Source organism: Spea bombifrons, chromosome 2 (assembly GCF_027358695.1).
Source record: "Spea bombifrons isolate aSpeBom1 chromosome 2, aSpeBom1.2.pri, whole genome shotgun sequence".
Taxonomy (NCBI): domain Eukaryota; kingdom Metazoa; phylum Chordata; class Amphibia; order Anura; family Pelobatidae; genus Spea; species Spea bombifrons.
Window position 1 is genome coordinate 139668679 of NC_071088.1, and position 13810 is coordinate 139682488.

Below are 13810 nucleotides of genomic sequence, written 5' to 3' on the forward strand. Positions count from 1 at the left end.
TGACAGCCAAGAACCTCCCACCAGATGTTACCAACCATTCACTTACCACCACATTAACCCCCTGGATACCGGGCAAGCTGCCGCCCCACAGACTGTGACAAACGACACAAACCTACAAACAAAAGAAAAAAGGGGAGGGAGGGTGGGACGCGCAACCAGGTAAGCTAACCACAAAAAATGGTTCCTGAGCCCGGGAAAGCAGCCACTTATATAATCTTCCCCCAACTCCACCCCCAAAATTCCCGCCAAAAAGCCTACCCCTCCTCCGCACAACAGTCAGGGCCCACTATAGCCCATGCTGGCCCCCCCGTGGGCATCAATAATGACTCTCAAAAAACAAAGCGCACGTATTGTGTTTTTGGGAATTAAAATAAGACACAGAACCCCCTCCCCCGAAATCCATTCAAAATATTTTAGGCCTGGTGAAAACCTAGAGCCCCCTGCCATTTAGAAACATAGAACCCGCCTGCTGACCGGCCCCATCCGGCCCCCGTCTACTCGCCCGTTTCTCCTGCTGTAAAGACTCAAACCTTAATCAGTCGTTGGTCTTGTCTTAGATTCAGGAGCCGTATGTCTATCCCATGCATGTTTAATCCCCTCACTGTATTACCCTCTACCACCTCTGCTGGGAGGCTGTTCCACTTATCTACCACCCTCTCAGTAAAGTAAACATCCCATGCATCATTTCACCAGTGAATGGGACAGATGTACAGAATGGGAAAATCCACCTATAGAAAATTCTATCAGATATAAGATCAAAAGAAAAATGCTTAGAGAATCTTCCGTCTTTGTGATGCATTTATCCAAACTCACGTCACAAATAGGCCCTGCGTTATTATTTATTGACTTCTATAGCGCCACCATAGTCTGCAGCGCTGTACAAGGGGTAAACCGGACATAACACATAACAGTTTGCACAGAAAAAGAAAATGAGGCGGGCTCTGCTCAAAGAGCTTACAATCTATTCGCGCTACATGATAATTATAAAGTAACATATTTGATAAAATACGTAAAGATATTTCAAAAGGGTTTTTTTTTCTCAAATTTTATCTAGCTCACTTAACTTTATTCATTTTATTTAATCAATAAAATTGTAGAAAAACTTATTGTTTTAATTTTCATTTCTGCCAGAAGCAGAGAATACCAGTATTTTTATTATTTTATTATTTACCAATATCCAAGAAAAAAAAATTAAAATAAATAAATATTTGCTCATTTCTTAAAATGTAATTCAGATTTTTTCTTCTATATCTAATAATAATAATAATAATAATAATAATATTTTTCCGGTAAGGAAAATGTGCCATCTCTGCTCTCTTTGACACATTGCAGGAACAGAGGTTGCCATGGTAACAGCTGTGCAGGGGAAATAACACATGAAGCAGGTAGTTAACCTCATAAGTGCTGGAGGATTGCCTTGGGCAATAAATAAAATGTTTTCTTACCCTGTTTCGTTTATTCAAGGTTTCATTTGCAGTCAGATATGGGTGGAATTGCTGTATATCTTGTTGGAATTTGATTGTTTTTATCTATTTTGTGATTCTTTTATAACTGGAAAGAAACCGAATAGTAATCTGCAAGCCATCTACCCTTTCATTGTGTTTTATATACATTCAATCAAATGAGAGTTGTAGACACTGAATGCAAAAGAGGTGTCTGAAATATCAATATAATTATAATTAAAGAGGGTGGTAGATAAGTGGAACAGTCTCCCAGCAGAGGTGGCAGAGGGTAATACAGTGAGGGTATTAAACATGCATGGGATAGACATACGGCTCCTGAATCTAAGACGAGACCGACGACTAAAGTTTGAGTCTTTACAGCAGGAGAAACGGGCGACTAGACGGGGGCCGAATGGGGCCGATCTGCCCACATGATTCTAGGTTTCTAAAGTAGAGAGAAGTTTTATTTTATGACACTCCCCCCGCTAGCCGGTTATGGATTTACTGGTTTTAGAATCAGTCCAGCACAAGTGGTGAATCTAAGGGGTTAATCATGAAATGATACAGAAATAGCCCCGATAGGTGAGTAATGGTGGATTGTCCCGGGGCAGATCATCCGACGTACCCCTGTGGTGTTCAGAACCGGAGGCGCTGGACAGCTACCCCACGGGAACGTATCTGTAATAGAATGACTGCGCGTTAATAAAAGAGAATGTAACAGAACTGCTACCAACACCCGCCTAGGGGTTAAAGGGGCAATTACAGCAGAAATGCCACCACGCTAAACAAAGAGGGGGCTTTTACATGAACTCCTTTGTGTGGGGCTGCCGACGCGGCCATTGATTGGGGGACAACAATAGATTGTGTGATTTTTACATGTAATTTAATTCTCTTTCACATGGCCCACACGGCAACCCTACTGGTTTGTTTTTTAAGTCCTCTCCGGATTATGAAGGGTTAAGAGCTCCCACCCTTCTTATTGAGTGTCTGACGCTGCGTGCTGACGAAAGAAGGAGCCGAGTCTCCCCATCCAACCAACCCCCACCCAGCCCTCCCCATCCTCATCACCCAGCCCTCCCCATCCTCATCACCCAGCCCTCCCCATCCTCATCACCCAGCCCTCCCCATCCTCATCACCCAGCCCTCCGCATCATCATCATCATCATCCGTGGATGCAGAGACCAAGGTGGGTGGGACGGCTTCTTCAGAGATGCTTCTCGGCTGCCTCCTTATTGAGGCTTGGCGTTGACACGATTTCAAAGTAAATATCAGACGGAGGAGGGTTGGTGGATGAGGATGTCCGTCACGATCGCACCCCTGCCCTTTATCTGCAGAATGGCGTAAGCAGGGGCTATTCGGAAACCTCTCTGCCCCGGGGAGACGACGCATTCTGGAATTCCTGGTGGAAGGTACCGAGAACTCCTTCCGTGCCCCTTTTTTGTTGTTGTTTACAGCTCAAGGAGATTCTGTTGTGCAGTTGCTGCTGGTGGACGTCGCAGTTACGTTAACGTAAGAGAAGGTGGGGAGTGGAAGGACACCCCGAGGAGGTAGATCTGCAAAATGACTTAGAAGAAAAGAAAAAAAAAGCAGGTCTCTGGGAGGTGTCTCTTATCTGACGAAGGTTCTTACCGGCGAAGGATAGGAGAGACCCAGTTTTTGGACTGAAGAGAGAACAGAAGCCAGCGTGGCAGTTGATGCCCTCCCGTGTCTGGGGCGAACACAAGGGTTGATTTGGGGGATTTCAGTTTTGCATCTTGGAAGCTGGAAGGCCGAGTGGTTTGAGGGCTCCTGAAACTCCCACCGGTTGATCTGTCACGTTGGTGATCATGGCGTGGCCTTGCATCACCAGAGCTTGCTGCATAGCTCGCTTTTGGAACCAGTTGGATAAGGGTGATATTGCCGTACCCCTGGTCTTTACCAAGTACTCTGAGGTCACTGATGGAGTTCAGCACCATACATACCTTCTACAACCCCAAAGTTGTCCAAGTTCCATAGAGGGACAGCCACCTTCGGGAGATATGGATCATGGAGGACATACTGGGCCCTCCAAAGACTTGTCCCATCAAGTTTCTAGCAAGCAGCAGTGTGGCTCCACCATGCGCCAGGATTACAAGCCTTGGAACATCAAACCGGAGCCCAGCTGCAAACCCAAAGACGAGTACCACCCTTCAGAGACCCCCTTCGAACAGGAGACCCAGTACAAGAAGGATTTCAAAGCTTGGCCCATCCCTCGTCGTGGAGACCACCCTTGGATCCACAAGCCCTCTCCAGGCCTCACTGCCCCAACAGCCTCCAGCGAGGCCAAGAGGAAGAAGGAACCACTAAGCGTACCAGAAAAGCGAATTTCCGAGACAGTAAAAGCGGAAGCTCCTGAACAAGGGGCGGCTAAAGTCAGGGCAAATGTCACATTTCGTAAAGAAGCTGAGGTGGAGCCAAGAGCGAAAGAGACTCCGGAGAAAAAAGTCAGAGAGAGGTCTCCAGCTGGAAAACCTTCCGACGGCATCATGAGAGCCAGGGACGCCTCGGATATCTTTAACAGACAGATCAAAGAAGAGGGCACCGGGGGATCATCATACAGGTCAGAAACTAACTTATTCCGGTAAACAGCACTTTTTTCCTGTATTGTAAAGAATTTGCCTGCATTTAGATTGATACAAATGTAAACAGTTAAAAAAAAGTACTTTTCTTCCAAACAAACTTTGGAGTATTAAAACGAATTCCGATTGGCTGTTACATAATGTCCACCACGATGTGTTTTTAAGATGATTAAAAAAAAAAAACGAACCCGCTCTTCCTCGTTTTGCTTCTCTTCTGAAGCAAATTTTATATAAAAAAAAAATATACGGAAAATAATATTTTAATAAATAATTTGTTTTTTTGGGGGATTAAAACAAAATTGAACAGCAAACAATTAATAATCGCTGCGTTATTTATTAAAAAGCAGGCAAAAGAGAGCATTTGGCGTTATTGGGTTTCTATTTCTTTTGGTCTTCTAATTCTGGCCTGAAAACCCTGATTCAGATTAGATGTTTATACCTCGTTTCCATGGATACTTCTGTATTGGAATATTATATATGTGAATGTATATCCGGGGTGCACAGAGCTCGTTACCCTGAATATTCTGCGTGTATTATTATTATTGTTAGATGTAGATAATGAAACCCGGCAAGAAAACCATCCATAAATACCAGGCCTTTTTACTGGAGGTGTGCAAATGTATCTACTACTCCTTTTATTGAAACTTTTGCATTCTTTAAACTGCCTGTGATGTTGGTACAGGGTTAACAGTGGTGAACGTGTATTCTCCTAGATGTATCAGTCAGGGGTCCAAATGTCTTAGATTCAGGAGCCCATGCATGTTTAATCTCCTCACTGTATTAACCGCTACCACTTCTGCTGGGAGGCCGTTCCACTTATCTACCACCCTCTCATTGACCTAAAACTCCTTTATATAATCGCGTGAAACCAATTCATGTTGTGTGTAGCTATGTTATTAGTCTCGTGCGCTGTCCGCAGTGTATGGTGCTGAAAGATATACATTATCAGGACTGGCAAACCATACGGATAACTGAGACCCCTCCCAACCCAAAGGAATTAGAGCATGAAGGGTAGGCATCTATTTCAGGGATCGGCCCCCTTTCGGCCCCCGTCTAGTCGCCCGTTTCTCCTGCTGTAAAGACTGAAACCTTAATCAGTCGTTGGTCTCGTCTTAGATTCAGGAGCCGTATGTCTATCCCATGCATGTTTAATCCCCTCACTGTATTACCCTCTACCACTTCTGCTGGGAGGCTGCTCCACTTATCTACCGCCTTTTCCATAAAAAAAAACCTATATTTCCTTAAAATAATTTTGTAGTAACAAGCTATTGAAAAATAAGGAAAATAATGCTCATTATTAAGTAATCATTAAAATAATAATTTGACCATGACCACTCGGAGTCAGAGATATCCCTCCGCTGCGTTGGTTTTTGGATGCGGGGGGTAAATGGACTGCAGCCACCTCCCGCCCCTCGTAGAGGTTTTTTTTTATTTCAGTTTTAGGTACTGCATAGTAGTGATCTCTCGCAAGCGTTTCACTCTCCTCCTCTAGGACCCTCCTCTTTTCCTCCTTGGCATCTCGGGGATGCAGAGCGCAGGTGGGTGGGGTATTTCTATCTGGAGATGCTTCCCGTTCCTCCTTGTCGGCTCGATTTTAGAATTTAGAATTTTTTCCTTTTTTTTCGGAAATCTATATAGAAGATAAGGAGGATGGATGGAGGGATAGGTGAGCGGAACGTCTGATTTTACCTCAACAAAGCACTCGTCTTAGGACCAAGGAGACCTGGTGGAAAAAAAAGGAGAGGAGAACGTCCAGCGTCTTACGGGAAGCTGTCGGCCACCTCATTTTTCTTTAACCTCCTTGCGAAGGCGTGAAAAAAACAAACAAATTGGGAAATAAAGAGATCGCCGCGGTTATTGTTTCTGGGTCGGAAGGAAAACGAAATAGAACCCAGGCGTCTTAGATACACCCTCGAGGAGGAAGAAGAAGATGGCGTGGCCTTGTGTCACCAGAGCATGTTGCATCGCCCGCTTTGGCAACCAGCAAGACAAGAGTGACATCGCAGTCCCTTTAATATTTACTAAATATTCGGCGGTGACAGATGGAGCGAAGAATTCACCACGCCCTGGGTCTGCTGCCATAGAAACGCAGCCATCGTTGGGGGATCCTTACTATGGAGGCCGACCTCGCTTAACCAGAGAAGGCTCGGTCATGCAACAGGACTACAAGGCGTGGAAGTCGAAGCCGGAGCCCAGCTGCAAGCCGAAAGTCGAGTATCAGCCCTCCGAGGCGCCGCTGGAGAGGGAGACGCAGTACAAGAAAGATTATAGGTCGTGGCCCATTCCTCGCCAAGGCGACCATCCGTGGATTCCGAAGCCCATCCCGGGGCCCGTGGTCCAGACGCACGCCAATGAGGACAAAAAGAGGAAGGATCTTATGGGGGCCGTTCTTCCCCCGGCCGAGAAAAAGAGCACGGAGTCGGCGCGTGCGGAGAGCGCCGAGCAAAGAGCGGGGAAGGCACCGGTGGCGTTCAGCGTGGCCCCTGAGATCCTGATATCGGTGGTGGAGGAGAACAAGGAGCCCCAGAAAGCAGCCAAGCAGACTCTAAGCTCTCTCCAAAACCAGGTCAACGGGGAAAGCAGAGCCGCGTCCTCATACAGGTCAGACTGCGCATGCAGGACAGAGAAAGATTTAAGGGGTCTTCGCGGTAATAAGAAGGTTAGGGGTCTTTCCAGCCAGGGCCAGTCCTAGGGTTTTTGGCCCCTCAGGCAAACCGTGATCCAGGGCCCCCCTAGCTATTGGCCCATGAGTGTGAACTGCAAACTCGCTGTCCATCCCGGCTCAGTATAGGGTGCTAGCAGCAAGCAGCTGGAACTACTCTTGGTTGCTGCCTTAATCAGGACTGTTGGCAGCTATGGGCAGTCCCTTAAACCTTTCTTTTTTTGGGGGGGCTCCACTTCTTCACCCCTCTATAAATCCCCACCACTCCTTCCTAACCTCTTCCTCCACCACCTTTTTTTCGAACTCTTTGTCCGTCTCCTTTTATTAACCCTCCTCATGCTGGTTACTAAACTTCTACTCTTCCATTGGTTAACCCCCAGACCCCACCCCTTATAAAATGTTAAAGACCCCTTGTGTGTTCTTTCCTTAAAGTACGCTGGGCGGGGGCTCGCTCATCCCTAGTGGTCTCGCGGAGGAAGGGTCGCGGCTGCACAGGCACAATCTATATCATAGATGTGACATCATATCTTTACATCATATGTTGAGGCTGCTCGAGGTGCGAGGGAGTGGCAGCGCAGGCACAGACCACCCTGTTCTGCGTTTGTACAGAGAGATGCCTGATCCCCCCACTTGCCCCATAGACGCCGTGGCAGCCCCTTTACTGCTTCACCCCTAGGGGAACTCCTAGTTTGCCTATGCGGTGAATCCGGCCCGGTTTCCAGCTATTGTTTAACTACAACTCCAATGATTCACAGCCACCAAAATGCAAGAGTGGGACATCTGTTGCTCTTAGCTGCGCATGCACATCGAAAATACATGTATGGTCTTCTTCATTGCACTTGAGTGAAGCTCTATCCCTGCTGCTGGCACTGGGAGGGAGGGAAGGCATCTCATTTGCATATGGGGAGGATTACGCTCCAATGCCCCAAAAGTGGCGGCGCCATTTTAATATTATAAATGCTGTCTGAGCACCTTGGGAGTTGCAGCTTCACTTAGCAGAATAGGACCAAAAAAAGCTGTTTATTCACCCAAATTACATTTTGTTGGCAGATTCTGATCAAAGATTCACGAGCCGTATGCCTATCGCATGCATGTTTAAAGTCCCTCACCGTATCAGACACTACCACTTCTGCTGGGAGGCTGTTCCACTTATCTACCCCCCCACATTAAAAAAAAAACTTCCTTGCCTTCCATCCCAGCCTCACTTTAAACAAGAACTCAAGAACTGGCACCAGAAATGTTTTCCGCATTCTAATGTAATTATTCACAATAGGAAAATAAACATTTTCTCCAATAGGTTAGTCTCGTTGCCATGGAAATCACCAAATTACCTTATAATCACCTTAAAATATACAGCCTTTTCTTTACTGTTTGTTACAAATAAGTGACTATGTAACATTTTTATTTTTTTTATTTTTTGTAGTTCTTTTTTCTTATTTTATATATTAAGGAATAAAAAGTATCTTTTGTTGCGATTGTTTCGCATTCTATGGGTGGAAATGATGTGAAATTCGGTAATTCGATGATTTGGGAATTACAGGGACGCTGGAAATGGTTGAATTTCACCGTTTTGCGGTAATTTCTACCCCGACCCGTCTGTCGTAATCTGCGATTCACGCGACGAGGAGCAGAATCTGCCGGCAGATCGGCGGGGAGGAGCTTTCCGGAACAAAGACGGCACAAAAGCCCGGCATCGATGGGGGGGCCATCAGAGACATAGGGGGGGCATTTGGTTCACGCTGCTTGATCGTATGGGTATCTTACAGAATTGCCCCTGGCTGGCAGCTGCAGCGTGCGAGTGTCACATTTAATGCTATGGCGAGGGGCATATTGGGGGCAGTTCTGGAGACCCCCATCTCCTGAATGACATTTATATTCTGGAGAGAGGTCAGAGGAGGGCGACTGAAATGGGAAAGGGGTTTACAGGATAAAAATGATCAGGAAAGACTAAGAGATCCCAATATGTCTGACTTGGAGGAGAGAGACGGGGGATGGGAGAGACGTTTAAACGCATAAAGAGATTTAATAAAAGGACGGGAGGGGAATTTATTCCAAAAGAGGAGAAAAATTACCAGAATCTAACACTAGAGGGTCAGAGGCTGAGATGGAATGGAAAGAAGTTTTACTTTACTGAGAGGGTGGTAGATAAGTGGAGCAGTCTCCCAGCGGAAGTGGTAGAGGGTAATACAGTGAGGGTATTAAACATGCATGGGATAGACATACGGCTCCTGAATCTAAGACGAGACCAACGACTGATTAAGGTTTGAGTCTTTACCTAAATGGGGAATAAGATGGGCCGAATGGGGCCGATCTGTGGGGCAAAGATTTTTATGAAGGGGTGCATCGTATTTTTAAACCTGTGTGGGCAGAAAATGCTGCATCTGCTGCAGAACCAGGAATGAGGTTTCCAAAAGTATTAAATTCAGCAGAACTCCAGCTTCCTGTAAATGAGAGAGTAAGCTCTGCAGCCGAGACCCTGGCGCTGTCCTGGGACAGGTGTGATGGCTGTGTTGTAGAAACGCATAGAAGTGATGAGAGTCCTTTACATTTATCCAGGAAATGGATTTTTTCTGTTTTTGTGAGAAAAGGCAGCATTTTGAATTTTTATCCGCCTCGGGTTTTATAAGACGCACTCAGTAACCCGGGGGCAACGGGGTGTTCTGGCCTGGGAGCCAATCTCCCTATTGTGCCATCAGGGTCCCTGCTCAACAGGATGATTAAAATGGAGACGACTGAGCCCGGCGCCGTGCTCCGTTAAAAAGTTGAGCTCCGGGATATGATGTCATATCCCTCCCGCCAACGGTACGTACGGGGCAAATGGGGTGGCAGCTCGTGGCACTGCCCTGGGTTTACTTTATACAGTCAGTCTTTGGGTTCCAAATCCTTATGTTCCTCTTTCTTCCCATGATGCCCCTCTCCCGATGCCCCTCATTTCTTAAATACATGGACAGAGGTGGTGCATTCTGGGACGCTCGTGATTATTTTTCGTGTGACATCATAACATAAATTTAAAAGAGACCTAGGTTACTGCCTATGGCCACTAACAAGGTGGGGGCCTTGAGGTTGGGTTTAGGGTTGGGGTTAGGCACAGCTTGGGTTTAGTTGGGTACCATGCGTACGGCTCACTGGACTGACATATTTTGAATGAAGGAGTCACGCTGCGGACACATATGGCCTATGGTTCTTCTTGGCTCTCTCATTCCATGGAAGGTCTCCTCTCAGTCATCCGGAGCGTTTAATATTCCGGGGCCTTCTCAGTCTGCAGGAATGGAGGATATTTGCCCTCAGAATCTTCATTAAATTGATGTGACCTCGTACTTTGTGCCCCTGGGTGCTGGTGTATTCTGGACTAGGCAGACTAGGTCTAGGGTGGCAGCTCCCTCCTGGGTAATCAGGGTCTCTTAAGCGCCACTGCTCAATGGGTCAGTCAGCTGATTTCCCCAACCGTCCTATTAAGAGGGGGCAGCTGGTGGCACTTCTCTGGATCAGGCCTGTGTTAGCATTAAAGGTAATCACCCCTAGGCAGGGCCGGACTGGCAATGACGAAGCGGCACTGGCACTTTAAAGCCAATGGCCGGCTGACGATGTAGGTACGGCCGCAGGCTGGATACGTCTGGCCGAGCGCTATGTTTTTATGATTGAGTGGCAGATCTGGAGAATGTGTGGCTGGCGGCCCACCGGGCACTTGGGATCCTCACAGGAGACATATCTCAAAAAAAAGATGGTGGAAACCTCCGCAGACGAGTTTCCAGAGCCATTTGTATCCATAGACAACAGGAACCTGGTGGAAGCCGCTAGGCCTCTGCAGGAGGGGTGGACGTGGAGAGCAGATTCTGATATTTATTTAACTCTTTTTGTAGAGAGTGACACACATGAGATGTTTCTTGAAAGCCGCACATCTCCTTAGAAAAAGTATTGCTCCTGGGAGCCATTTGCCCCTAGGGCATCTGCCATCTGTCAAATGTAATTGCGGGCTAGAGTGACAGATGGCGGCCCTCGTCTCCGCTCCAGCTGGGGCCCGAACATGCTCCTTCCGTTCTTAAAACCTTGTGCCTTAAACACAGCAGGGGGTGTCGGGCAGACATTTGCGAAATGGAAGGGGTGACTGTAGCGGGAGAAGGTAAAATGGTGACGCGATATCTAGAGGTTATAAAATACAACATATAAACGGAAGCCAGGAGGCTTTTCCACTTATCTACTACCCTCTCAGTAAAGTAAAACATCTAAGCCTGTGACCCTGTCAGTTTCAGGTTACGGCCTCTTGTTGTAAGTCCCAGGGCTGCCTCCCTGTCGCCGGTAATGAACAGTCTGTCGGGGTGCGGGACTCGCAGCTGCTCCACTGCATTAGCCCGAGCCCAGGGGACGGCCATTACCGGCACACGCCTGTGCCATCTCCACACATTCACCTGCCGCCAATGTCCACGTCTCCATACATCTCCATAATGCGCTCTATAGTCTGACACGGGAGTCTCTCACACAATAGAAATCCATTCATTATTCCCTGCAGGGTTGAGAGGCATTGCGCATGTTTTGGAGTGGGAAATTACGGGGTTAATACAGTGCTAGAATTCAAACGGGGAACTCACCGTTTCTTATTACTACAATCAGAAAAAGCATTTTACAAAAATCTTGCACTGTTTTCTTTTTTACCCCAGTTGCAGTTTTTTGCCCCATAATATAAAGTTTTCAGGCAGCTGCATATCAGCCGTTTGTATGATTCTCGCTCTGTTATCTGATCCCCGATCTACTAACCCCCCCCGACTCCTTATTAAACTGCCTGTGGGAACAATAGAATGGCTCAGTCTTAATCACCCAGTCAGACTCTCTCACTAATGAAAGTCTATGGAGGAAGGGACTTCATTAGCATCGCCATAAAGCATCAGCTCAGTGTGGTGTTTGAGCCGGGAAAGTCACCCAAAATATCACATGACTGACAGCAACGGCGGCTCCAGGGCTGTAGATAAAGGGGGTTTATTGGCCGAAAACCAGCATTTACCAGGGGTTAGTTTCATGGATTTGCGTATAAGCGGACCGACGCCACTTGGTAGCACCGCGTCTTAAAGGCATACAGCGCCATTTATTGTACCGGGACGCCACGGAGAGGGGGGCGACTGGGGTCGCTTCTCTGGGTCCCGAGGTGAGATAAATGCATCGCTGAGACTATCCAGATAAAATAAAAGCTTATTGGACGCAGTGACCTACTTATTGGTTTTGGGACAGTTGGCCCCAACTACGGTGTTTAGGATTAGAGAAACGCTCCCGACGTTTTGGGTACATTTGGCATTTTTTTTACTTCTAGCAAAATGTATTTTATTCTCCAGACTATAGAGCGTCCCTAAAAAATGATATGCTAATAAAATAATCTCCCTAATGTGTCATTCATATATATATGAGCAAAAAAAGACAGAAATAACCCAGAAATAACCCATAATCGCTGGTGCTATTGACGACTAAACCCGGTAATAGCATTCACCGGATAATCTTCTAATTCATTTAAAGCTGGTCTTTAGAATCCGTGTTAACGAGGATAAATGTCAACGAAGAAATCTATAAATGCAAAAAAGTGAAGCGCAATATTCTAATTAAATATAAATGTTACACCTTCTGGTGAAGTGGTGCTGCAAAAACACGGGAACAAACTCCCCAAAATGTTCCAAATTAAATACAATCAAAACCACACAACAAGTGTCTGCGCACCCAAATAATAAGTGAGTAAATTATATGTGCAACACAAAAATAATATGTACGAAAATACCCTTCCAGCGAGAGTTCCCACACACAGTATCCAAAAGGTTCATATATAAAAGGAAGAGAAAAGAAAAAATTAAGCAGTGTGGGATAAAGAAGCTCCTAAGGAGATCATCACACTCTATGTATGGGCATATTTATGCCCTTTGAATTGTAAGGGTCCGATCTGCTTAATAGCGTTTTTTGTAAACGTACTTCGATATACTACACCATCATTTTTTTTTCTTTCTTTTTTTCCTTTTATATACGAACCTTTTGGATGCTGTGTGTGAGAACTCTCGCTGGAAGGGTATTTTTGTACATATTATTTTTGTGTTGCATTCTATGGATTCATTCTATGGATTCCCTGTTGGTTCCTGAATCAGTCCATAAAATATCAAATTATTCATCAAAAACCCGTTGGGATCCAGTAGAGCCCAAAAGACGCCAAGAAGTGTATTTTTATTAGACTTTTCTTTAAATGAACGTCTACGCACCCAAAATTCCATTCACTGCGGGATGTAAACAACGTGTTAAAAACATTTGAAATAAGTTTTTTATTTTTATTTTTTTTTTTAGAACTCCATACCCTTAAGAAACTAAACAAACTATTTGACTTTTAGAAGTTCTTTGAATAAATTAACCACAGATTATTGGCCCGTTAATCTATGTTAATTGTTAATTGATTTGTCGTTTGTAGTAGCGTGTGAGGAAAGTGCTGTCATAGCGGCACCGCTGTGATGTCATAAGCCGAGGATATCTCACGCTGCCATATTTTATGGGCCGATATACTTCATACATTACATTGAGGGGAGGACATGATAAGTTAAACCAGTTTTGGAGTAGCTATTGTTTGGAAAGTTCTGCAACCTTAAGGAACTCAGACATTCTAGAGTGTTATGGAGACTGCTCTGTTCTAGAGCCCTGCGCGGGACTGTTTTCTTAATCCCGTTCCCGCCCGCTCCCGCTGAATTTCTGACCATTACCACCTGCTGCCCCAAAGTGTGTGTTCCAGTCCCGCCCGCTCCAGCAACATATGTGTCCAATTCCGCCCGCTCCCGCAAACATCATTCACAAACATTCATTCACTCATTCATAGATACTAATCATTCACAGATACTCATTCATTGCCTCAATAACGCATACTTGTTCATACAAACTCCCCCATCCCTTTACCTGAACTGCAGATTTCCCACAATGCCTTCGTGTTGCTCGCACACAGCGTCTCTTCTCTTGTCCCGCCGGAATGGAGTCATGTGACGTGACGTAACATCACGTGACTCCGAAGGGTGCATTTTCGTTGTTCAGCCCGAATACCAAACATACGAAGACAAACATACGAATCTTCGTGTTCATCTTCGTCTTCGTTTACTTATCTCCCT

General features: G+C 45.9%; 1 protein-coding gene across 3 annotated transcripts in view; it reads left to right on the plus strand.

Moving 5' to 3' along the window:
• Positions 1–3128: 3128 nt before the first annotated feature.
• MAP6 (microtubule associated protein 6) overlaps positions 3129–13810 on the plus strand; it is a 28902-nt gene continuing 18220 nt past the window's right edge. For 2 of the 3 annotated variants that reach the window (XM_053456718.1, XM_053456719.1), the window contains exon 1: positions 3129–4020. In XM_053456718.1, coding sequence (XP_053312693.1) covers positions 3269–4020 — 752 coding nt within the window. In that variant the 5' untranslated portion in view covers positions 3129–3268. Of the gene's footprint in view, positions 4021–5467; positions 6641–13810 lie in introns of those variants that run through there. The other variant, XM_053456720.1, reaches the window with a different exon arrangement.